We start from the raw sequence: 25,571 nt of genomic DNA, 5'->3' as shown, positions 1-25,571 counted from the left end.
CGGAAATACCCCTCCATTTCACGGTTGACAAACGGATTGACTAATGTTGGACTAAAATTGTCCACTTTTAACAAAGGCAGGGCAAAATGTGGTCAAAATAATAAACCGGACTAAAATTGTCCAATGCACTATAAGTCTAGGACCAAAAAAGGAATTAACTCAAAAATCAAATATTTGGTTCTCCCTACATTTCCTTTCAACATACATAATCCAATTGAGTGCAACAATAATATAAATAATCCATCAAAAAGTATCTTAACTAGTAATCCATATTACAACACAATATTTGAAATGGCATCTCCATTCACAAGAATCCAGTTGGCGCAAATTAAATCCCAACCCCACGCTGCGTTCCCGCTTTATTTGTAGTAGTGAGATCATTTTAGAGACAGACTTGGAGTCTAGTTCATCGGTTTGTTGCAGAATATGCCTAGTAAATGACAATAGAGAAGTTATTTGATAAATTTATTGAATATCATATCGCATTTACTCTTGAGTACTTGTCATATATATCATTTTCATTTATCCTAACTCTTCTATAACTTGTAGGCGATGAACCCATAGCCTCATACCTCTAAAAAGGCATGCAGGAGTTCATCCACATGGAATGCTTAGACCACCGGAAATCTGTAACAGTGAGCAATTTCCAATCCTATGTATGGACCCCTGAGCAGAGCGATGGTAAGGTGTATGCAATAGCCTGCACACTGGCAAACATGGTTGCACGCTTCGATTGGGAGAGCAACGTAACGTGCAATTCGTGCAATGTGCGTGTGTTCGGGATATCATACAAGGATGTAGGAAGAACTGGCAAGTAGTGGGATATTAACTACTCCTCTAATTGTACATAGTCATGGGTCAGCATGACATTATAAATTTCAACACTACATCCTAGATATGAAAACCTCCTTCAATCTTTAAATCTTCTGTATAGGGAGATATTTGAAGACTTCTAATACCTTGCACATAACTTATTTCATTTGTACGATTTTTGGGTATTGATAACTATTGTATATTTTAATCTTTCATCCAGTGAAATAATAATGTTTCAATGATATTTCATTCACTTTATGCATTCGTTTCTTGAAGAAATAGACGCCTAATAGGTTCAAATATTTTATTCTCCTTACATTTCCTTTCAACATACATAATCCAATTCAATCCAACAATAACATAAATAATACATGAATAATATATTGTAACTAATAATCTATTATATCTAACAATAATAAAAATATCAATATTAAAACACAATTTCTAAAATGGCATCTCCATTCGTATAAATTAAGCCAACCCAAATCCCAATGCCATACTGCCTTCCTACTCTATGTGCAGTAGTGAGATCATTGTTGAGCCATATTTGGAGTCTAGTTCATCAGTTTGTTACTGAATCTGCGTTGAAAATGACAACAGAAAAATGATCAAATAAATTGATTGAATATCATATTGCATTTGCTCAACTTGAGTACTTGCCTTAAAATGTGTTTTCATAAAATTGTAATTTTTGCCCCTCCATAATATGTCAATTATCAATGTCACCCCTGAATTATTATTGGTGTAAATGTTGCCCCTCAGTTTTCAAAAACGGTACATATATCGCCCCTCCCGTACCAACAGGAGGGGCAATATTTACACCACGGGAGGGGCAATATATGTACCATTTTTGAAAATTGAGGGGCAATATTTACACCACTAAAATTTAAGGGTGACATTGATAATTGGCATATTATGGAAGGGCAAAAATTACAATTTTCCCTTTATCCTAACTCTTCTCTTACCACCAACGATGAACTCATAGCATCTTGCTTCCACAAAGGCACGCAAGAATTCACCCACACGGAATGCTTCAACTAATGGAGATCTATAAATTAAAAGTGAGCAATTTCTATTCCTACATATGGGACCTGCAGTAGAGCAGAGTAGGGTGCGTGCAATAGCCCGCACGCTGGCAAACACAGTTGCACACTTCGATGGGGCAAGCAATGTAATGTGCAATTCACGTGCACGTGTGTGTGTTTGCTCGGGATGTCATATAAGGATGTAGGGGCCGGGAAAGTGGCATGTAGTGGGACATTAAATACTCCTCTAGTTGTATATAGTGGTGGATCAACATGGCCATTATACCCTACCGGCCCTAGATCCTTGACATGAACAATACCTTCAATCTATAAATCCTTTTTAGATGGAGATATTTGAAGGCTTCAAATACTTTGCACATAGCTTATTTCATTTGTATGGTTTTTGGGTTTTGGTGACAGTTGTTTATGTTAATCCTTCATTCAATGAAATCAATGATGTTTCGATGATATTTCATAGCGGCCTTAATATTCTGGAATGCATCGAATGGTGGAGAGACGGGGTGATTGAAGGCAGTTTCATAGGTAGAAGGACATCCACGAGCAAGAAAAGGGCAGCAAGTGAATCTTTAACAGCTGGACCTCCTCCAAAAGTTCCAAAGACAACAATCAAACAATTGGAGGAAGCAAAAAGAGCAGAACTTTTAAGGGTCCAGCGCACACTGGAAATGGAAAGGAGGAGACAAGAAGACAGAGACAGAAGAAGAAAAAGACAAGAACAACAAACGGCCAAAGAGAAGAGAGATGAGCAATATATGAAAAACTACAAGTCAGGGTTCAAAGATGACACAACCGAATACATCAATGGAATCATAGTAAGTCTTCTTGCCAAAACTGACTTATCTCTTCATAGCGACCTTAATATTCTGGAATGCATCGAATGGTGGAGAGACGGGGTGATTGAAGGCAGTTTCATAGGTGAAGCCTTCATCAATTACCTTCACCTTGACGTATCAGATGAATATCTAGAACAGGTGAACTCCAAAGACCCCATCAAGACACGAGCAGCCATAAACGAGAAGAGGAAGGCAGACAAGCAGTAAGCTCTCGATGTCTACGTGCATTCTAAATCTTTATGTTGTTCTTTATCTCCCTGTAATCTTTCTGCTAAACTTACGCACCATGTAAAACTATCCTGTAATCTTTCTGCTAAACTTACGCACCATGTAAAACTATCCCTTGATCTTAATATATATATCTTTTGCTGGGGTGTGTGTGAGTTTTCCTTATGTCTTAGCAGAATAAGCTGGGGTGTGTGTGAGTTTTCCTTATGTCTTAGCAGAATAAGCTTCTTTGTCAAACTTACCATATGCGCTGAAAATAAAATCAAGTTCTTTTTCTTGCAAATCAGCCATATAAGTAAGTATAGTGTTGGCATCATCAAAAAGGGGAAAATTGTTAGGAACATAAAGTAATAGGTTTTGATGATACCAAATGTAATTCACAATCCCCTAAGTCTCGATAGATAGGAAATACTTGTAAGTTCGACAAGTCAACTAAAAGCAAAAATACAACCGGGTAACTTGAGCTCAACTCGGAAAATATTTAAGCTTAAGGTCAACTTGTATGAACATCGTAGAAGTTTCGTGTTGTAAGCCTATAGATAGATCAGAAGAAGGCACGAGACATCGCTGGAGGAATAAGGGTCTTCGAGACATCAACTAAGTCTCGAGACATAAGCACAGTTCGAGAGATAGAATCTCTCGAGACATCAATCCAGTTCGAGACGTAGGATCGAGACATCAAATCTTCGAGACATCAACTAAGTCTAGAGACATAAACAGAGTTCGAGAGATAGAATCTCTCGAGACATCAATCCAGTCCGAGACGTAGGATCGAGACATCAAATGGTCGAGACATCAATTTTGATCTCGATGAACCGGTACTTCTCCAAAGGACTGAATGACAGTCAGGAAGCATGGATAAAGTAATCTAAGTTTGGAGAAGAAGAATATCATGGAGATAACATTGAGGAGGTGCCGAAAGAATATTATGGAAACTACCAAAAGTGGATGCCACGTCAGAATTCCACAACAAACGGATAGAAGATGCACCAATTCAAGGTCGGTCTTATTCCCTAAAACAAGGATCAATGGGAATATAAAAAGAGTAACTTTTACCAAAAGCAGTAAGTGGAGCATGGACCCAAGAAAGTGGATTATGGAACATTCACTACAAGACAAAGGGTTCAAGTTACAAGACCACCACTCCATGAAAACATGCAAGTCCCATAATCAGCATGGGAGACAGATTTCAAACGGAATAATTTTCCCTCCAACGGAATTATTCCTCAACTCTCATATATAAGGACGTGAGGACACATGACAAAAAAAAAATCGAAAATTCAATAGTCTTAAGAGGTATCTGATTCAAACGTTCAAAGTGCAAGAGCTCAATCTGGAATATCATCCTTGATATTCAAAACAGCGAGAAAAACACATCTTAGTGTTTGAGAGAGTTACAAAGCTTAACCGATTATACATCTAGAAGGTGACCGAGGCTGCTCTACAAGGAAGTCTATTCAACGATAGCTTTCGGTCAGATTGGAGATTGTTACACTCAACTTGTGACAACCAGGAACAACCTTGCTTTGGATTAAGCAAGAAGAGGCTGAGTAACCTGGCAGCTGTCTAGTGAAGATCCTGAGGCTTGAGGCGGGCCGGTGATCAAAGCTCAAGTGCTCGAGAGGTGGAGTAACTAGAAGCGGGGAGAAAAACCTGAGGAGAGGCGGAGTAACCTGGGAGCTGTCTTGTGAAGATCCTGAGGCTTGAGGCGGGCTTGGTGATCAAAGCTCAAGTGCTCGAGAGGTGGAGTAACAAGAAGCGGGGCGAAAAACTTGAGGCTTGAGGCAGGCTTCGTGATCAAAGCTCAAGCGCTCGATATTGTACTAAAAAGGGAAGTTTTAGTGCAATCCTTCTAGGGAGTTTCTAGAAGAAGAGTGGACATAGGCGGGTTGGCCGAACCACTTAAAAATCTCTCTCGCATTTACTTTCTGCTTTATCTCTCGCTAACTATCTCTCGAACTGCACTGCATATAATCATACCTCTCGAACTAACTCAAACTCGTGCTGATTAAAAAGGGGATAACAATTCCGCTGCGCATAAAACTTTGTCTTCATCTTGTGAGGTATTGGACCTAAACATCCTAAGTCCTATACACATGAGAGGTCGAAAATATTTGCAAAATCTTATACAAGTCTATTCACCCCCCCCCCTCTAGACTTGTACCCCATCCCCTTGGGACCAACAATTACAACACAATTTTTGAAATGGCATCTCCATAGTAGGAATCCAATTGGCGCAAATCCCAACCCCACGTTACATTCCCACTTATTAGTGAGATCATTTTAGAGCTAGACATGGAGTCTATTTCATCAGTTTGTTGCAGAATCTGCCTTGTAAATGAAGTAGAGAATTTATTGATAAATTGATTGAATATCATATTGCATTTGCTCTTTAGTACGTGTCTTACACATCCTTTTCATGTATCACAACTCTTTTCTTACCTACAAGCGCTAAACCCATAGCTCCTTACCTACAATGTGCAATTCCAGTGCATGTCATGTGTGTGTGTGTTCGGGACGTCATACAATGATGTAGAGGAAAGTGGCATTTAGTGTGGCATTAACTACTCCTCTAATTGTACATACTGGTGGACCAGTATGGCCATTATACCTTGCCAACACTAGATTCTAGATATGAACAACACCTTTTATCTCTAAATCCTTTTTATCTGTAGATATTTGAAGGCTTCAAGTACCTTGCACACAAGTTGTGACACAACTTATTTCATTTGTATGGTTTTTGGGTTTTGGTAACCATTGTATATTTTAATATTTGATATAGTGAAATCAATGACATTTCAATGATAGTGAAATCAATGATATTTCATTCACTTTAGGAGTCTGTTTCTCCAAGAAACAGACATGTATTTATATATTAAAAAAATTAAGCATTTGGTTCGCCCTACATTTCCTTTCCACATACATAATTCAATTCAATCCAACAATAATATAACTTATCCATCAATAATATATCTTAACTAATAATCCATTCTATCCATTAATAACATAAATACACATATTACAACACAGTCTTTGAAATGGCATCTGTATCACATTCAACTGACGCAAATCTCAACCTCATGCTACATTATTGGTCTATTTGCAATAGTGAGATTATTTTTGAACCATATTTGGAGATTGGTTCATCGGTTTGTTGTAGAATATTCCTTGGAATCGACAGTAGAGAAGTGATTGATAAATTGATTGAATATCATATTGCATTTGCAATGCTTGAGTACATGTCTTACACTTTGTTTTCATTTATCCTAACTCTTCTCTTACCTGCCGGTGATGAACTCATAGCCCCTTGCCTCTGCAAAGGCACACAAGAGTTCTCCACATGGAATGCTTAGACCACTAGAGATATGTAAAAGTGAGCAATTTCTATTCCTACGTATGTGACACGTAGTAGAGCGGCGGTAGGGTGTGTGCAATAGCCCATATGTTGGCAAACACGGTAACACACTTCAATAGGGCAAATCACTTAACGTACAATTCTTGTGCACGTCGTGTGTGTACGTGTGTGTGTGTTCGGGAAGTCATACAAGGATGTGGGGGAAAGTGGCATGTGGTGAGGAATCAACTACCCCTCTAATTGTACATATTAGGGGATCAGCATGGCCATTATACCCTGCCAACATTTGATCCTAGATATGAACAACACATTTAATATCTAAATCCTTTGTAGATGGAGGGAGATACTTGAAGGCTTCAAATACCTTACACATAACTTATTTCATTTGTATTGTTTTAGGGTTTTGGTGACCATTGTATATATTAATCTTTCATTCAATGAAGTCAACGATATTTCATTCACTATAGGGCATCCGTTTCTACAAGAAACTGACGCTTATTTATATAGTTTTAAAAAAATTCAAATATTTAATTTTCCTTACTTTTCCTTTGAACATACATAATCCAATTCAACACAACAATAATATAAATAATCGATTAATAATATATCTTAACTAGTAATCTATTCTATTCATCAATAAAATAAATATCCATATTACTACACAATTTTTGAAATGGCATCTCCATCCAGAAAAATTAAGCCGACGCAAATCCCAAACCAAGCTACGTTCCCGCTCTATCTATAGTAGTGATGAGATCATTGTTGAGCCAAATTTGGAGTCTGGTTCATCGGTTTTTTACAAATTCTGCCTTGAAAACAACAATAGAGAAATGATTGATAAATTGATTGAATATCATATTGCATTTCTTATACTTGAGTATGTACTTATCATTTTTAATTATTTGAACTCTTCTAGTCTTCTCTTATAATAAGGCGATGAACTCATAGCCTCTTGCCTCTTCAAAGGCACACATGAGTTCGTCCATAGGGAATGCTTAAACCATTGGAGATCTCTAAAAGTGAGCAATTTATATTGTATGGAACCTGCAATAGAGCGGTAGTAGGGTGCGTGCGTGCAATACTCGGCATGCTGGCAAACATGTTGTATACTTCGATGTAGCAAATAATGTAACGTGCAATTTGCGTGCACGTCGTGTGTGTTTGTGTTCGGGATTTCAAACAAGGATGTAGGGAAAAGTGGCATGTAGTGGGGCATTAACTACTCCTCTAATTGTACATAGTGGTGGATCAACATGGTCATTTTACCCTGTCAGCGTTAGATCCTATACATAAACAACACCTTCAATCTCTAAATCCTTTGTAGATGGAGATATTTGATAACTTCAAATACCTTGCACTTTTCATTTATATGATTTTTGGGTTTTGGTGAGCGTTGTATATTTTAATCTTTCATGCATCCAGTGAAATCAATGATATTTCATTCATTTTAGGCATCTATTTCTTTAAGAAACGTACACCTATTTATATATTTAAAACAATTCAAGTATTTGGTTCTCCCTACATTTCCTTTCAACATACATAATTGATAGTCCAATTCAATCCAACAATAATATAAATTATCCATCAATAATATATCTTAACTAATAATCCATTCTATCCATTAATAACATAAATATACATATTACAACATAGTGCTTGAAATGACATCTACATCCGTAGATGTTCAGCTGGCACAAATCCTAACCCCACGCTGCGTTCCCGCTCTATCTGTAGTAGTGAGATCATTATTGCGCCAGATTTGGAGTCTTGTTCTTCGGTTTGTTGCAAAATCTGTCATAGAAATGACAACAGAGATATGATTGATAAATTGATTGAATATCCTATTGCATTTGGTGTTGAGTACTTGTCTTACACAACCTTTTCATCTTTCCTAACTACTCTTCTTTATATACAAGCGATGAACTCATAGCTCCTTTCCTCTATAATGGCATGCAGGAGTTCGTCCACAGGGAATACTTAATCCACTAGAGATTTGTCAAAGTGTGCAAATTCTATTCTTACATATGAGACCCGGCCCGAAAAATAAGCGGCGATAGGTTGTAATACCCTGCTCACTGGCAATCACGGATGCACACTTCCATGGGGCAAAAGACGTAACGTGCAATTCCCGTGCACATAGTGTGTTTGCGTGTGGGATGTCATACATGGATGTAGCGGAAAGTGGCATGTGGTGTGGGATTATATTAACTACTCCTCTAATTTTACATAGTGATCGATGGATCAACATGGCCATTATACCCTACCGACACTACATCCTAGACATGAACAACACCTTCGTTCTCTTAATCCTTTGTTACGTTGAGGGAGATATTTGAAGACTTCAAATACCTTGAAAATAGCTTATTTCACTCGTATGGATTTTGGGTGTTGATCCCCTTTGTATATTTTAATCTTTCACCTAGTGAAATCAATGATGTTTTACTTGAAAGAGTATATGAAGGAAAATCTAGAAAGAAACAATATACTTTTTTTCAGTTACTTTAGGCATCAATTTTTTAGAGAAACACATCTGTATTCTATTTTTTAAAATTTTTATGTCACTTTAGGTATTTGTTTCTTCAAGAAACAAACACACACATATATATTGGTCGGTAATTTCTTAGATTTATCCATTGAAATGAATCAAGAACTTGGTTTTACGTCACAAAAATATGAACTACACCAATAAAATTAATCTAACTGAAGAATCAAGAGTCATCACAAGCAAAAAATTGATTAATTAGCAACACAACATTGTAGGTAAGAATCACATACATACAGGGGCGGAGCCACCTTGTGCTTCCAGGGGCCTTGGCCCCCCCCCCCCCCCTCCCAATTTTTTTTTTTTACTAATATTACAGTGCTTTTCTTTTGGCCCCCCTCTGCCCCATAGAAAAGCAAAAATTTTTGTTATTAATATTATAATATTTCTTTTGGCCCCCCTCTGTCCCATCCAAAAGCTTCCAGAGTTCCAAAGTAGCTTTAAAAAAAAAACTTCAGTTGTACGCGCAGCACTCCCATCCAATAGCTTCCAGAGCAGTTTTTTCTTGGTCCTTTGACTATTGCTCATTTTCAATTTTGCATTTCGACTTTCAATTGCACCTAATATGGTCCCTCGACTTTCAAAAACTCACCCAATTTGGTCCTCCGTTACATATTTCGTCAAATCAGTGTTAAAATGGAGGGCATTTTCGTCCATTTACCTATTATTAGCCTAATAAACATTGAGAAATAGTTGATGGACCATTTTGAGAATAGTCAAGGGACCATTTTGGGAAAAACTATTTTATTTATTTCATTTTTGTTTATTTTCATTTTTAGACTCTATAAAATTAGAATTTCTATACATTTTTTCTTACAAATATAAATAGTTAAAATCGCGCAATTCAACCTCAAAATTTTTGACTTTCTTTACAGACTTTTCCCCTCTAAATATACAAACTATTCCTATGAAGTTTTACAATAAGTTCCGTAAATTTCATAAATACTCATATACTTCTTTTTTATTTTTTTTTTATTTTTTTATGTTCATAGACAATCAATCATTATGTATCACATTAAATATTACTTTTACCATTGAAAATAATATAGTTTTTTCAAGCATAGACACCCAAAGAGTGTAAAATGTAGGGAAAATATTGGACCGAAAGGTAAATTTTTCTAGTAAACTTCTCAGGTGAGCCGAAAAGAAAAATCTCGTCAATGTTTCCTGCAATATTTTTCGTATTTGATTTTGAAATAATTATTAAATTTTATATTAATTTACATTATTTAAGATATTGTATGATATCTTTTATATGTTTTCCTCTTCTTATTTTTTTATTGATTATTAATTATTAAGGCATTTATTTTGTAATGTGGACACATTATTTTTAATAATTTTGATTTAATTAAATTATACCTTAATTATAAAAATCCTACCTAATAATTTTAGTATGATACACGGGACACAATAATTATTATAAATAATGTTTAATAATTGTCAATTTGTATTCAACAATAAAATTTATAGTTAATTTTTAAGTGAATCATAAAATCTTTTGTGCTGTGGGCACATTATTTTTAATTATTTGAGTTTAATAATATTATATCTTATTTATAAAAAAATTCAAAGTAATATATTTAGTACTACAGATGTGACTAAGAATTATTTTAATTGGTGCTTAAAAAATGAGTATTTATGAAATTTACGAAACTTATTGTAAATCTGCATAGGAATAGTTTGTATATTTAGATAGAGGGAAAAAGTCTGTAAAAAAGTTAAAAAAAATTTATGATAGATTGCACGATTTTAACTATTTATATTTGTAAGAAAAAAATGTATAGAAATTCTAATTTTATAGAGTCTAAAAAATGAAAATAAACAAAAATGAAATAAATAAAATAGTTTTTCCCAAAATGGTCCCTTGACTATTCTCAAAATGGTCCCTCAACTATTTCTCAATGTTTATTAGGCTAACAATAGGTAAATGGACGAAAATGCCCTCCATTTTAAGATTGATTTGACGGAATATGTTACGGAGGACCAAATTGGGTGAGTTTTTGAAAGTCGAGGGACCACATTAGGTGCAATTGAAAGTCGAAATGCAAAATTGAGAATGAGCAATAGTCGAGGGACCATTTTGGGAAAAAACTCCTTCCAGAGTAAGCTTTAAAAAAATATTAAAATTCAGCTGCTACTCCTGCTGGTGCGACTGTCCGAGAACTCCGGTGGCTTCAAAGTTCAAATGATTTGTTACCAGGTTCGTCTCTTGACTCTTTCTCTCATTTCTCTTTCCTTAATCGTTTTTGAAACTGTAGTGGTTTTACTGTTGAGCTCTAATGTATGCAATCGCACATTAATTTTCCTATTTGAAGTATTATCGTAATCCTAGGAAGAAGAAATCAAGTGGAATGCAATTATTGTTTTTTTAAGAAAAAAAAAAAAACAAAAACAACCAAACTAGTGTTCGTGTTCGTTTGTTAACGAACCGAACAAACCACTGCAAAGGGTCAAGGAGATGACCAAAGCATGAAAAGACCAAAAATATCCCTGTTTTGGATGGCCATTTGACGAAAATTTTAACGGTGGACTAAAAGTGGCAAGGACTAATTAAGACTGGCCGCATTGTGGCAAAAATTAATGAAGTGGACTAAAATTGGTAATGCCCCAATAACAGTAGGACCAAGAATGGAAATGACTCATAAATAATTATTATAAGATGGGTTTAACCCAAAGCAGAGGCAAGAATACATTTGTTTTATATAAGTAGCAATATTCATATACGGAGTAGTATGCATATTGCTCATTTGCTCCATACATAAAAAGAGAATTTGAGTGGGAGAGAGATCAGAGAATAGAGATCAGAGAGATGGCTTGTGTTGCTTTATCTTCTCTTATGCGAACAATGGAGCTGGACTTGCTGAATCCGGGTCAAGCGCCATCATTGAGGATGAAGACCAGGTGAAATATCTGTACCAAAGTCTTGTTTTTTTGAAATCATTCTTGCAGGAGGATAAAGTTGCTGCTGCCAACAATAATCTGGAAACTAAAATCAAAGATTAGCCTTTAAAATAGAATACAAAATCGACATGAGACTTGGAATTATATACGATTCCATAGAGGGAAGTGATGAGGCTTTTAGACAAAAACATAGAAGCAGACTCCGCACCACCTTGCAACAAGCAATAAGGGACACAGAAGATCTGATGCGCGATGTTAGGAAGCTATTCTACAGCCCTGTCCAAGATTTCCCAACTACTGCACAAGCTGCTTCATCAAAGCAAGCTGTCTTAGCTTCAGACATTATGGAAGGGCGTGGCAAGGAATTGGGGGAGATAATGGACCAGCTCATCCACACCGGGGGCTTGTCTCGAGGACGAAAAGTAATTTCCATTCTCGGGATGGGAGGTATTGGCAAGACGACTTTAGCCAGAAGGGTGTACGAAGATCCATTGGTTTTGTCATATTTTGACATTCTTGGATGGACTGTTGTTTCCCAAACGCATGATGTGAGAAAGATGTTACTTGACCTCCTTCAATCCATTGATATCTACCGTACGCCAAAGGGAAACGATGATGGTGAAAAAGCAGACAATGAACAAGCTAACATTGATAAACTGAAAGATGGTGAACTGACAGAAAGACTAAGGAAATGCTTGATGGGCAGGAGGTATCTAATTGTTCTGGATGACATATGGAGCATCAGTGCTTGGGAAGACATCCATTTGTGTTTTCCTGACAACTGTGGGAGTCGAATATTGTTGACCACTCGACACAAAGAGGTTGCTGATTCTGCTGCTGATGATGATTCAGGTAACAATCTTCATACCTTGGGTTCTCTAAATTCACAAGAAAGTTGGAATTTATTCTGCAAAAACTTCCCTGTAAAGCAAGGTTTGCCCCAAGAACTTGAAACAATCGGGAGGCACGTTGTTGATAAATGCAACGGGTTACCACTAGCAATTGTTGTAGTTGCAGGAGTTCTGTCCAAACTGAACCGAACTGTTGAGGAATGGCAAGTTTTTGAAAACCAAACAAATTCACTAGTTGTAACTACAGATCTTAGTGAGTAGTGTTCAAGAATACTCACCCTGAGTTACAACTACTTACCACTGCATTTGAAAGCTTGCTTTCTATATTTGAGCACTGTCCCAGAAGACGAAGCAATTATAGTCAAAAGACTTATAAGGTTATGGATTGCAGAGGGGTTCGTGGAGTTAATAAACAGTGAGAACCTGGAAGACATGGCTCATGGGTATTTACAAGATCTTGTTGATAGGAGCTTAATCCTAATTCAGAACCGGGGCTTCAATGGCGAAATCAAGACGTGTAGGATGCACAACATCGTTCATGACTTCTGTGTGAGGGAGGCAATAAAAGAGAAGCTGCTGAATAATAATGTTGGAAAGGAACTGCAAGAAGAAGGGTGTCGTTGGTTAAATTTCTGGCCAAAGAGGATCCTACGTGAAGGTCTCCGTGAGCTGGAGAATATGTATGTGCCTCGATCCATTTTGTATTTGCATACAAGTTATGCATCATCAGACGTGATTGATCCAATGTATCATTGGAGTGCATTGTTAAGGGTTATGGAATTGCATCCTCCAATCTCCATAGGGTCATGGGCATATCCTATTTCTCTTTTGAGATATATTAACATATGCCTGCAGGAGCACTATTCATCTCGTCAGCTTGAGAATTATGCCTTGTACATAGTATCTCGTAACAGGAATTTGCAGACACTCATCATTTCACGCACACAATTCAGACATAAAAATACTCATGAGCTTTGTTGTTCTTGCTGCCATTTGTCTTCATTATCTGATGAACTTTGGGTGTTGTCACAAGAGCTAAGTCATGTTCAGTGCTGCACCTATTTACTTACATTTGATCCTCCAAATTAGGTTAGGGAGAAGCTTCAAACACTTTATTGGTTGCGTTTGCGCCATTGCACGGAGGAAGTCTTTTCCAGGATTCCCAATGTAAGAAAGTTGGGGATTTCCTGTCAACCCCAAACTAATGATGATGATCAGGAGGTTGAGGTTGGTCTCAACAACATCTTGGATAATCTTCACCATCTAAATCAGCTTGAGACACTAAAGATTGCAGCAGCAGAGTCTCCTCGTCCCCGATACATATGCCTCAGGAATCCACAATCCTTCCCGGGGAACCTCAAGGAGCTTACATTGGTTTGGACTCGTATTCACTGGGAACACATAAGCACCGTTATTGGCTGCATTCCTAGCCTTGAAGTGCTCAAACTGAAGCATAGAGCCGCCCGCACCAAAACGTGGGAACCAAGCGAGGGGGGGTTTTGTCGGTTGAAGTTCTTGCTGGTTGAGTCCTGCCAAGATTTCAAGTACTGGAAAGCCAGCGCTGATCACTACCCTGTTCTTGAGCGTATCGTAATACGTGACTGCCCATCATTGAAAGAGATTCCTAGTAGCTTTGTAGATATGAGCACATTGCGTTTAATTGAGCTCAACCATTGCTGTCCTTCTCTTGTGACTTCTGCCAAGCAAATTCAAGAGGATCAGCAGGACATTGGAAATGAACAGCTTATTGTTCGTGCCTACAATACTATGGTCTCTCTCTTTTGTTCTCAGCATTTTTACCAATATAGATCAGAGCTGCTTTAATTTGCTTTCTTCATCTTTTCCATAAATTATTCACTTTTTCTGATTGTTTCTTTTTCTCTAACTAAATTTCAGCGGCATAAGAAGACACTGAAGCTACCAGCCCATGACTTCAACACCATCCTATCTATTTGTTTCAATTCAACTATGATGAACGTACGTTTGAATACTATATGTAGCTAGCTAGAGTTGATTTTTGTATGTGTATGTGTTCCCATAGTATTTCCAATATATGTAGTCACAACATTAAAATTCAAAATAAGATTGACCTTTGCTATTTGTGGTGGACACAAAAATGTGACCGAGTCAACCCCAAATTGATTGCACAATCTGTGAAGATACCTGAAAAATCGTTAAGTAATACATTAATAAACAATTAACATTTTCAAATTAATGAATACACGAACTAATTACATTATAAAGACCTGTATAATGGAATACATCAAGTCATTGCATAGCTAAAACGTCTTTAATATCATCCATCATCATAAATGTTTCTCACGCTGGTGTGGTGAAAGATATTAGAATCTAATTCCAATTCAAAGTAAAGTAATCTGTATCAATAGACATTGTTGGAAGCACATTATGCAACTAATTGCACTAAAACCCCAAATGCTGCAAGGTACCATCATTAACCAAATTGGCTCCTACTCTAGTACCTGATTCCTCACCATGGTCATAATTCTTTCCAACTTTTGACTTTGTCACTATCTCTTCTTAGGGATAGATGAATTTTTAATCAAGATAATAAATACAAATAATAAGAATCCAATTAAGTTAGACAACAAAAACAAGTTCATACCTCTCTTATACCAAAAACTTGATTGATTTGAGAGTAACTATATTTGCAAAACCACTAGAAATCCTTGATGCTTCCATCATTGAATCTTGATTTACCCTCATGCCAGCATTAGTGTCGACCCAAATTCTTCAATGCACGTACAAAATACTCTCAATTTACTCCATTCCGCAACTTATCAGCTCAAAACCTCCTACATACAAAGCAAAAAAAGAACAAATAAGTGTTTGTTTGCTTTCAAATCATTCCAAAAAACCGCAATACAAGCAGGTCAAAACATATAAGCACATAGAAATTAATGACAAGAATTTGCAGTTATTATGAGCATATATTTTCAGGTAACATTGCCACCTTTCACTTGGTTCTTTTATTTGGGTGAGGCAGATTGGCCAAGGTAGTTAGGACTCTGATGTGTTACGTTTTTTACTGTGTTGGTGTGCTGGTATGTAAAATACATACATACATTCGGCGAATGTTATTCATAGAGACTGGAAGCCAACAAATTAAACTTGCCTGTTGCTCAATTCGAATTGTGATCTTAAGATTTGTGACTTTGGTTTTGCCCAGACAAACTTATATATTGAAGTAGACATAGATAGATAGAAGATGTTGATAGGAGATTGTACCAGCAGGGGACCGAGCTTCTGCTCTGTTGAAGGCTTCAGATTACAGTGCTGCTGTATAATAGATGTGTGGTGTGTTGGCTGCATCTATCTGATGTCATCTCATCTTCATGGAACTTATGAACAGACAACCTCAGCTAGCTGTTTCAAGCAAAAGATACATCATTGGCATCAGATCAGATGCTTTTAATAACATATTTTCATGCATGGACATGAGTCTTCAAAAACAAGGGAAACAACTTTTATATATTTTCCTCTCATCTAAATAATTAACATACATACATACATATACATATATATATATACATACATACATATATATACATACATACATACATATATATATATATATATATATAATTGCCACTCCTTTACATTGCATCCAAAAACATTTCACACTATATCATCATCATCATCATCATCATAATAATAATAATAATACAAAAACACCTTCAATTCAATTCAATTATGGCAGAGGCTGTTGTGTGTGGTAATGAGAGGTAGATCCCTTTAGAATTGACTTCATGGAAGCATAATGTAAAGCAGTAGCTAATATGAATTTTTGGCATTTTCTTCACTAATTGCCAACCTCTGGGCAACCTAGCTACCATCTGAAAAACAAAACATCATCATTTAGGATTTAGAAATTAATCATTGAAATTGATATAACTTTGGATATATATTTTAAAAAAAAATAAATTAAGGTAGCTTAAAATTTTACCGGGTAATATCAACAACAAATGTGTCGTTTCCAGAATCTTGTTGCTCTTTTTGAATACGCTCAGCAGATGATATAAGTGAGTACTCTAAACAATAACTTAACGTGATTGATTTGAGAGTAGTTATTCCTGCAAAATCACTAGGAATTTCTTTCAATTTTGTGTGTCCAAGGTCTAGCTTTTCAAGGACTGGAAAATGATCACTAGTGGCTTCCCAATATTGTAGAGGACTCCAATGTATCATCAAGAACTTTAATCCTCGAAATCCTCCATCTTTGGGTTTCCATATTTGATCCTTAACAGCACAAGTAAGCAATCTGAGGTCCTCAAGCTTAGACAACTTACCAACAACATCTATATCCTTCCACTTTAAATTTGTATTAGACAATTTTAACTCCTTAAGATTTGGCCAAAACTTCTCTAGGCTTAGCATCCCCATAGAATAAATAGTACTGAACTCCCCAAGTTCGGCATCAATCACTAGTGCTTCCACTTTATATAAATAGACAAGACTTTCAAACCAATTCGGAGCTTTGCATTTAATTTTATGATTAGTAGTAACTTCCAATATCCTTAGATTTGGGATCCTCAGGAACAACTCCTTTGTACAACTCCTATAATCCAAACTTCTAATGCTCTCCAAATTATGATGAACCGATCTTGGAGGAACTAGTGTAATGCCTGTAATGCCGGCAGAAATTCTGATATTCTTCAGTTGAGGTAATCCCCAAATATCAAGGGGTTCACATGATGAATAGCCATAAACTTCTAGTTTCTGTAGACTCCGCAACATGAACAAAGGCAGACAATGGATATTCAACAGACAACGAATATTTAACAATCTCATATGCACTAGACCCACAATCTCCAGAAAAATATTATGGACATTTATCACCGGACTGCTTACTTCCAATGCCCTTAAAAACTTAAAATGTGCATGCACCCCCACCCGCCTTGAAGTCCTGTACAAATAATGAATCAGTGAAGAAGTGTTGGTAGTAGGAGTTATACTGTTGTAACTGCAAATTCTTGATTGGATACTCCATGGTTGAGATATATGGGAAGAGTTTATTGATTGATTTCTCTTCCACCTCAAACTTATATCATAACCCTTCTTGGAACATAAAAGATTTTCTTTTTGGGCTTCTCTCAAAGCCAATTCACGCAAGACATCATGCATTTGATAGAATTCTATATTAAATCTCTCTGGAAAAATTAGAACAAGATTTCTATCCACAAGATCTTGTAAATTTTTCCTTGCCACATCTTCCAAGCTCTCACACCTTAAAACCTTTAAAAATCCCTCTGAAACCCAAAAATCAACAATCCTACTTTTATCAATCTTATGGTCTTCTGGAAAACACCCAAATGACAAAAAACAAAGTTTAAGATGATGAGGCAAGAAGGTGTAACTCAAATCAATGATGTTCTCACCCTGCTGATTAGAATGATCTAAACTCAAAGCAGGGACACATTTTGCAATATGCTCCCATTCATGAATAAAGGTTTGGTTGGAGTTTGAGAGGAGTCCAGCAGCCACAATAATTGCAAGAGGTAATCCTTTGCACTTGTCTACTATCTCTCTACCAATTTTTTCAAATTCAGGGGACAGTAGAGTTATTGATCTATTACACACCTTGCTCTGAAAAAGATCCCAACTTTCATTTGAATCCAAAAAACGTAAGGTATGGCAAAAATTATTACCTGAATCAGCATACTCGGCCACATTTTTTTGCCGAGTGGTCAACAATATTCGACTTCCATTATTGTCATCCTGAAAACATCTCATTAAATCATCCCAGACATTTGTGCTCCAAATATCATCTACTACGATCAAATACCTTCGATGTTTTAGAAGCCTGTATACTTGCTCAGCCAATTCGTAGTTGCTAGCTCCATTTTTGTGACTGGCCCCTGCAGGGGCAAGAGACTGAAGCAGGCATTGGAACACTTGTGTTGGATTATAGTCCTGTGAGATAGTAACCCAAGCTCGACAATCAAAGTAAGAAATGAATGAAGCATCTTCATAAATCTTTCTAGCTAAGGTGGTTTTACCGATACCACCCATTCCCACAATTGACACAATTTCTTGTTTTGAGGATTGCTGGCTCAGGTTGTCCATTATGGTTTTGAACACATCATCGCAGCCCACCATTTTGATTGTAGACTTTGAATCACCAACCGTAATGTTATCGAGTTCCAGCCCTCTAAGAGAAGCAGGATTGTTGTTGTTATTTTGTGAGTTGTTGGATTGGTGGTACGCATTCTTAACCTTCAACATCTCTTTCTTGATGTAAGATGTGAGCCTAATTCCTTGGATGAAGAGTTGACGAATCCTTTGTGTAGCCTGAATCCGTTGTTTCATGAATTTATTGAGATAAGAGGCTCTCAATTCTTGTCTGATTACACTTTCTGCTTCATACAACAACATATACCTCCTTCTCTCTCTTTTCCTTACCCGTCTGAAACAAGATTTCACCTTTTCCTTTATTTGAGACGACACGCGCCATACGGACCATATGAAGTACCATATTAACAAGCTCAACACGGACCGGCATTCCTCGTCGTCGTCATCATCATCATCATCAATCTGTTGTTCATTCTTGCTCTCTTGTTCATCATCATCATCATCATCACTATCTTGCTCATCATCCTCACTCTCTTGTTTTCCAAAGAGAAAGGGTTGATACTGCCTCTCTTGTTTTCCATAGAGAAAATGTCGATGCTGCCTGCAAAAAGATTTGACCCTTTTGTTTATATGAGGCGGCATGCCTGATACCGGCAGCGTGAAGTGCTTCCCTAGGATCTCCATCACACAATTGAAATCCATAGTTTCTATGCCGCCTTTAGTTGCTCCATTCAAAATGGGAAGAAGCTTTTGAGCAGAGTGAAGCCTAAGCTTCATGGATTTCCCCAGGTAAAACAATCTCAATTCCTGTTCTATTTGGAACCTTAGTTCAACCGACACATCTCTCAGTTCTGCCTCTAACCCTTTCATTGCTTCATCGTACTCGCCCACCCTAAAACCCAAATCTTTTTCAAGAGAGGTTCGCAAAGAAGAAAGATTCCTGTAAAGAGAAGTGACTTTTGTTTTGTTGCGAAGAGGGAAAAGGGATGTGGGTTGGAGGAAGTGTTGACGGAGTGTGTCCATTAAAATGGTTACAGCACCAAAAGCCGCCATGTTGCAGATCGAAGAGGTAATTAAGATGGAGTTTGTAGAGAGGGGAGAAAGTTGAAATTGTGGAGATGAGAAGAAATGAGAGAGGAATTTTTGCAGAGCAGATATAGGATAAAGACAAGTTTTTTTTTTTTTTTTTTTGGAAAATGCAATTTTAGTCCTTCATGAATTATTGCATCTGAGTTGGAAGCAACTAATCAATCAAGCACCCCATAAAGAATCATCCAAAATGAATTTTAATTTGATATAAGAGTTTATAATATATTGACAACTTGTTATTTTATAGAATTGTCAGACTACAACTCTCAGGGATTTTATAGCCTAATATATTACCCATCTAAAATATTACAAAGTAAATCAACATTTTAATATTGTTGACCGCGAGTTGACCGAGTTCATTCCCTGCTCGATTTGAGATTTAACGCTGTGCATACTAGGAAAGAATTTTGTTAAATAGTTAATGTCTGCATACTCATCACCCATTGGTTTTATTTAGGATATGAAACCAAATAGCCAAAATGAACTTCCTTTCGCTTTTTATTTTTTAAAAGATACTCTCTCTGTCTCATTTTACCTGTCTTATTTACTATTCATTTGTCAAATTAACTCTTTCTTCATTACTTATTTTCTTTAGTAATGTTTTATTATTTTTAAATTTAATTTTTTGTGTTTTATAGTGCTTTTAATGTAGATTCCAAATATATAAATTTTACATATTAATACTAAACTTAATATTATTAAAAATTAGATTTAAAATAACTTCAGTCAAACCTCGTTAAACGAATCAGACAACCATTTTGGGACGGAGGTAGTAATTCCCATTATTATCCCTATTCCCTTCCCCATTGGGATAGAAAATCAAGTTTTCCATTGAGTACAAAGGTAATGGTCATCTTTACACATTTGTTTTTAAGAACTCTTAATAATTGAGATTGTCTAGTGAATTAATTATTCAAATGGTCTTATGGTCCAAGGACTATATAAATAATATACACGATCAATAAATCACAATGTCACATGCATCATTAAAGAAAAACGCCAATTTTGATCAAATTTTTTTTACATAATACTTTTTTTAAAAAATTATTAAAATTATTCAATAATTTTAGTGCAACCACTTTGTGTCTTCCTTTCACATGGCCCATTGGTACATGTTTTTTGACTTCTTGTTCGTCCACTTGCATTGCTACATTGGTGTTACTTGTCTCTTTTTCTTTTTTTCTTTTTCTTTCTTTTTTTTTTGAAAAAAATAAGCCAAATTATCCCCTTAAATTATTTGAAGGAAAAAGAAAAATGCAAGTGCTCCTAAAAAAGACTTAATAAAAACACTCAAATTTAAATTTAAAAAAAATCAATGGACCATTTTCGCAATAAATTATTTGTTATAGTGGGTCATTGTTTTATTGTATTAGACTATTAGTAGTTGAAGTGGTATTTTAGTAATAGTAGGAAGTAAGGGTGCGTTTTGATTCGCACATGGGAATCGGAATCAGAATAAGTATCAAATACTTGATAAGGATAATAGGTTTTGGTGATTCATTTCTCCGTTTTGATTCGCACATGGGAATCGGAATCAGAATAAGTATCAAATACTTGATAAGGATAATAGGTTTTGGTGATTCATTTCTCCGGAGATAGCTACGAGCTAAAAGAAATGATTTCCAATAGGTTCAAGGCTTTACTGTCTAGAAGTTTAATAATTACGAAAGTATGTGTCACAGCCCCTAATACCCTGCGGGCTGTGACTACTACTGTGAGCGCCCACAAACTTTTCCTTTGCTCTGATTCAACCCCTTCACTTGCTCTGTGCCCTTAATTATGTCTTTGTTTTGTGCTTCCTTTTCTCCTTTTCACCTACAAAATGCTTTATTCCTTGCTCATTTTCGTATTTTTCCAATTTTCCTTATTTACAATCAAAACAATTTTCAATTAGGAGCGATTTTCATCTCAATCACATTAAGATATATGCAAAATGAGTTTAAATGAAGTGTACCACTAATCTAAATTATTGCTTATCAATACAAAATTGTGTGTATTGATGACCTACAATTTAGCCAACAAGAAGCACCACAGGCTAATGGAATTGTGGCTTTGATGATCTAAAACTTAGCCAACTACGAGCAACAGGGGCATTTTTACAAGCCGCAACTGGTGAACAATATACGATCACTCATTTAGATGCCAGAGATCTCCATAAGATGCAAGTTGCTTGAGTGATCTGCTTTTAATCAATAGAGAAAACTAAAAGAAAAAAAAAACTATGTAGGATTGATCTAACTGATTAATGCTTAATCATAACATGATGATATTATAATTAAAAGTTGTAGAAGAAAGTGCAGACCTGAGGATTACGGTCAAGAAGTATTAGTTCATTATTCCCATAATCGAGCTGCTCTTGTTGGATATTCTTGGCACAACTCGAAAGGGCTTGTCTACACCTTTCTAAATCAATTGATTTGAGAGTGGTTACATTGGAGAAAACAGTTGGGATCCCTTCCAAGTTCTCACAATGCTTCAAGACCAAGTGCTCAAGGATAGGAAACTCATCGCCAAAAGCATTCCAAATCTTTAGATCTGTATTTTCAAGCAACAAAAACTTTAATCTTTGGAATCCCCCTTCAGTTGGTTCCCACTCAGGTCCATAAAAAGCATCCATTTTTAGTTTCAGCACCTCTAGTCTAGGCAACAAGGCAATTGTTGCTATATTATCCTTCCATGGCAAATAAGTCTTGCTTAATTTCAGCTTCCTAAGGTTACAGGGGAATGCATTTATACCCGGAAGAGATATACACTTAGGAATGGCATACTCAGCTTCAATAGTTAAAGCCTCAAGTTGATTCAAATGACATAGATTTTCCAAGCTCAAGCTGGTAGCACCATTGTTAGGAATCAATCTCCCTTCACAAAAGATCCCCAGTGTTTTTATGTTGGGAATCTTAGAAATAACTTCCTCTGTGCAATGAAATATGCTCAGCCAATACAAACTTTGCAACTTCTCTTTCACTATGCTTGGAGGCTCTACTCTAAAGCAATTTCTAAACTCGAGATGCCTTAGTTGTGGTAACCCCCAAATTGTGGAAGGCAAAAGGGAATAATTCGGTCTCCAGCCAGCTGCGCTATGCCAAACAACAAGCGTATGCAGTTTTTGATTCTTAGACAGTACACTGTCAAGACCCTCGGAGCCCAAAGACCGATTGGACATAAAAGCTAGGTATTCAAGAAGAACTAGATTGGAAAGATTTTGGAAAGACAAATACACTCCCTTGTTGTATAAAGGAGAAGTCAAATCCAAAACTCTTAACAAGCTGAATCTTACAAGCTTTGGATCATTCACCATTGGCATCTCATCATTATGCAAACACAAAACAGAACGGGCTTTATTGACGCTTCTGTTGCACAAATCAAAATTCTTAGGCTTTGATGATCTGAAACTTAGCCAACGACAAGCACCACTGCAGGCTTCTTTGGAGCTGCTGTTGCACATATCAAAACCATCGTCTTCAACATACAAAAGTTCTTCGTTTCTTGCTTGTCTCACACAAAGTACACGCAGGAGATGATGCATCCTACATGTCTTGATTTGGCCATCACATTTAAGCTTATCAATTTGGACTAGGCTTCTACTAATAAGGTCTTGTAAATACCCAACACCCACTTCTTCCAATTCCTTATCCTTCACTGACTTCTTCACAAACCCCTCGGCAATCCATAACCTAACAAGCTTTTTAACAGGAATTTCACTATGGCCTGAGAAAACTCCTAAATATAAAAAGCAAGCTTTCAAATGCTGAGGTAAATTGTTGTAACTTACAATAAGAATTCTTGAACATTGTTCACCAATGTCTGTACTAGCAAGATAGCTCATTTCTTCCTCAATATTTTCCCATTCTTCAACTTTGCTGAGTCGGGATAAAAGTCCAGCAGCTACAACAATTGTCAGGGGAAGCCCCCCACACTTGTCAACAATATTCCTTCCAATTTAGAGTGCAAGGGGTGTTTCATGAAAATGTGACTGCAAAATAGATCCCAACTTTCATTAGAATCAAGAAAATGCAAGTTATGAATATTCCTGGCACCTGATGTAGAGTAGTCTGCAATCTCTTTTAGCCGAGAGGTCAACCAATACTGAACTTCCATGACTTTTAGGAAAACATCTGGTGAGATGATCCCAAACACCGGTTTCCCATACGTCATCCACCACAATCAGATACCTCTTACCCATCAAACGTTGTCGTAGTTTGTGTGCTAGATCATCTGTGCTTCCATCAGTATTCATTCCTCTCTCAATGGACCAAAGAAGGTTGCAGAGAATTTGTCTCAAGTTAACTTCTTGAGAGACAGTAGTCCATGCACTAAGGTGAAAGTGGGATATCACTAATGGATCTTCGTAAACTCTTTTGGCTAAAGTAGTTTTACCTATCCCGCCCACCCCAAGAATCGAAATGACTTTCCATGGGTGACCAATGAGCTGATCCATTATTGTATGCAATTCACTTGTACGCCCAACCATTCTGTCCTCAATCTTTGAGAACCGCTGTGAAGATCCGCTCTTGTGGTCTGAACCAACAATATCTAACGGAAGGGTATGTACCTGTAGAGGAAGAGTTGTAAATTATGAAATATTGGATGCTAATACAGTAATAAGCAAAGACTGTCGTGATACCTTTGGCAAATTTTGGATGAAGTTTTGAGTTTTTTCAGATACTTGTCGTAGGTTCTGAAAGAGCATCATCTCTGCATCTTCACCTACTTGTTGTAAGTTCTGAAAGAGTGTCATCTCTTTATCTGCCGCCTCCATATATATGTTTGCCAGATTTGATTCAATTTCATCTTCTGCTAAAAAGGCCAAGTCTCTGATTTTGGCTTCCAAATCTTTGATTGCAGCTTCATCTATCCCTGCTTTCTTCACTAATTCCTCGAGAAAGGCAAGCAAGAAACAAAGATTGTGGTAGAGAGAAGTAACCATATGTGCTGTATCTTCATCAAGAATCACGGGTGGTCTGGGTTGTAAGAACTCAAACTGGATTGTATTCATCAGAGAAGTTAGAGGAACACAAGCCATTTCTCTCTCTCTCTCTATTTGCTTCAGACGGAGTACAATGTTATATTTTCCTTATCACGACTCCAAACGCAAATTATACTTGTGGACCATGGTCCACAATACATTGCAGGGCGGAGGTACATTATAGCTACAGGGGCCGTGCCCCCCCCTCCAGAATTTTGTTAGTATTACACTCAGTAAAATATATTTTTTCTGCCCCCCGGGCCCCTCATCCTGTTTGAAAATATTTATCTCTTTCCTCCCATTGTAGGGAGTATTATTATGTGTTTTGTGGAGTTAGGTTCCTTTTATGTAGCATTTATTATATTAAACTAGTATTTGCATCCGTGCGATGCACGATTATTATTTTTTGTTTTTATTAAATAATTGAATTGTGAGAAAGTATGAATTGAATTAAGAAAATTTGACTACATTGAATATGAATAAAATTATAAATTATTAAAAATTTCTTTGTAAACAACATTTTGAGTAGTGTTAAGAACCCCTCTACGATCATCATTAATTACAACTTTCAGACCGTCTGGATTACTAACCCGAGAAACTGCAACATATAACTGCCCATGGTTGAAAACCGGTTTTTTAAGCAACAATCCAACATGTGATAATGTCTGTCATTGACTCTTGTTGATTGTCATTGCGTATGACAACATGACCGGAAATTGTTTCCTTTGAAATTTAAAAGTAAGTCTTGGATCTGAAGGCATCAATGCCAATCTTGGTATTAAGACTTTTGTCCCTGCAGGTACAATAATTAGTACAAATAATGTATATACTATGATATATATATTCGCCCAAAAAAA

General features: G+C 36.5%; 3 protein-coding genes across 7 annotated transcripts; 1 reads left to right on the top strand and 2 right to left on the bottom strand.

Moving 5' to 3' along the window:
- Positions 1–11,446: 11,446 nt before the first annotated feature.
- LOC116001968 (putative disease resistance RPP13-like protein 3) lies at positions 11,447–19,807 on the bottom strand. Its single transcript, XM_031241952.1, has 6 exons — positions 16,534–19,807; positions 16,263–16,423; positions 15,816–15,953; positions 15,193–15,382; positions 14,660–14,732; positions 11,447–14,265 (listed from the first exon to the last, which is right to left on the bottom strand). The coding sequence occupies exons 1-2, from the start codon at positions 19,710–19,712 to the stop codon at positions 16,417–16,419; spliced, it is 3,186 nt and encodes a 1,061-aa protein (XP_031097812.1). The 5' UTR covers positions 19,713–19,807; the 3' UTR covers positions 11,447–14,265; positions 14,660–14,732; positions 15,193–15,382; positions 15,816–15,953; positions 16,263–16,416.
- LOC116001057 (putative late blight resistance protein homolog R1A-10) lies at positions 11,847–14,393 on the top strand. Its single transcript, XM_031240962.1, has 3 exons — positions 11,847–12,822; positions 12,913–13,469; positions 13,659–14,393. Exons 1-3 carry the CDS (start codon positions 11,847–11,849, stop codon positions 14,391–14,393), a joined length of 2,268 nt encoding a protein of 755 aa, XP_031096822.1.
- A 1,483-nt stretch (positions 19,808–21,290) lies between the features above and the next one.
- On the bottom strand, positions 21,291–24,816 carry LOC116001028 (putative late blight resistance protein homolog R1B-16). 5 transcript variants are annotated; one of them, XM_031240933.1, is made up of 4 exons: positions 24,373–24,816; positions 23,521–24,300; positions 22,051–23,430; positions 21,639–21,950 (listed from the first exon to the last, which is right to left on the bottom strand). In XM_031240933.1, the coding sequence occupies exons 2-4, from the start codon at positions 23,572–23,574 to the stop codon at positions 21,876–21,878; spliced, it is 1,509 nt and encodes a 502-aa protein (XP_031096793.1). In that variant the 5' UTR covers positions 23,575–24,300; positions 24,373–24,816; the 3' UTR covers positions 21,639–21,875. The 5 variants fall into 5 exon arrangements, with proteins under 5 accessions (XP_031096792.1, XP_031096791.1, XP_031096793.1 ...); XM_031240932.1 differs by lacking the exon at positions 21,639–21,950 and adding an exon at positions 21,291–21,611 and having other exon boundaries at positions 22,051–24,300; XM_031240931.1 differs by lacking the exon at positions 21,639–21,950 and adding an exon at positions 21,291–21,563 and having other exon boundaries at positions 22,051–24,300.
- Between the last annotated feature and the right edge of the window lie 755 nt (positions 24,817–25,571).

The sequence above is a fragment of the Ipomoea triloba genome, chromosome 13 (genome assembly GCF_003576645.1).
Source record: "Ipomoea triloba cultivar NCNSP0323 chromosome 13, ASM357664v1".
In the NCBI taxonomy this organism is placed as follows: Eukaryota; Viridiplantae; Streptophyta; class Magnoliopsida; order Solanales; family Convolvulaceae; genus Ipomoea; species Ipomoea triloba.
This window is presented reverse-complemented; position numbering and strand designations above follow the sequence as displayed.

What these genes read in the sequence shown, in the direction of transcription:
- LOC116001057 (XM_031240962.1), top strand. Translation starts at nt 11,847, where the DNA reads ATGAGACTTGGAATTATATACGATTCCATAGAGGGAAGTGATGAGGCT. An exon ending in AGTTGTAACTACAGATCTTA is followed by an intron (nt 12,823 to 12,912) that starts GTGAGTAGTGTT and finishes GCACTGTCCCAG; the next exon opens with AAGACGAAGCAATTATAGTC. An exon ending in AGAATTATGCCTTGTACATA is followed by an intron (nt 13,470 to 13,658) that starts GTATCTCGTAAC and finishes CCTCCAAATTAG; the next exon opens with GTTAGGGAGAAGCTTCAAAC.
- LOC116001968 (XM_031241952.1), bottom strand. Translation starts at nt 19,712, where the DNA reads ATGGCGGCTTTTGGTGCTGTAACCATTTTAATGGACACACTCCGTCAA.
- LOC116001028 (XM_031240930.1), bottom strand. Translation starts at nt 23,574, where the DNA reads ATGAGCTATCTTGCTAGTACAGACATTGGTGAACAATGTTCAAGAATT. An exon ending in TTCTTGACCGTAATCCTCAG is followed by an intron (nt 21,951 to 22,050) that starts GTCTGCACTTTC and finishes TTTTTCTTTTAG; the next exon opens with TTTTCTCTATTGATTAAAAG.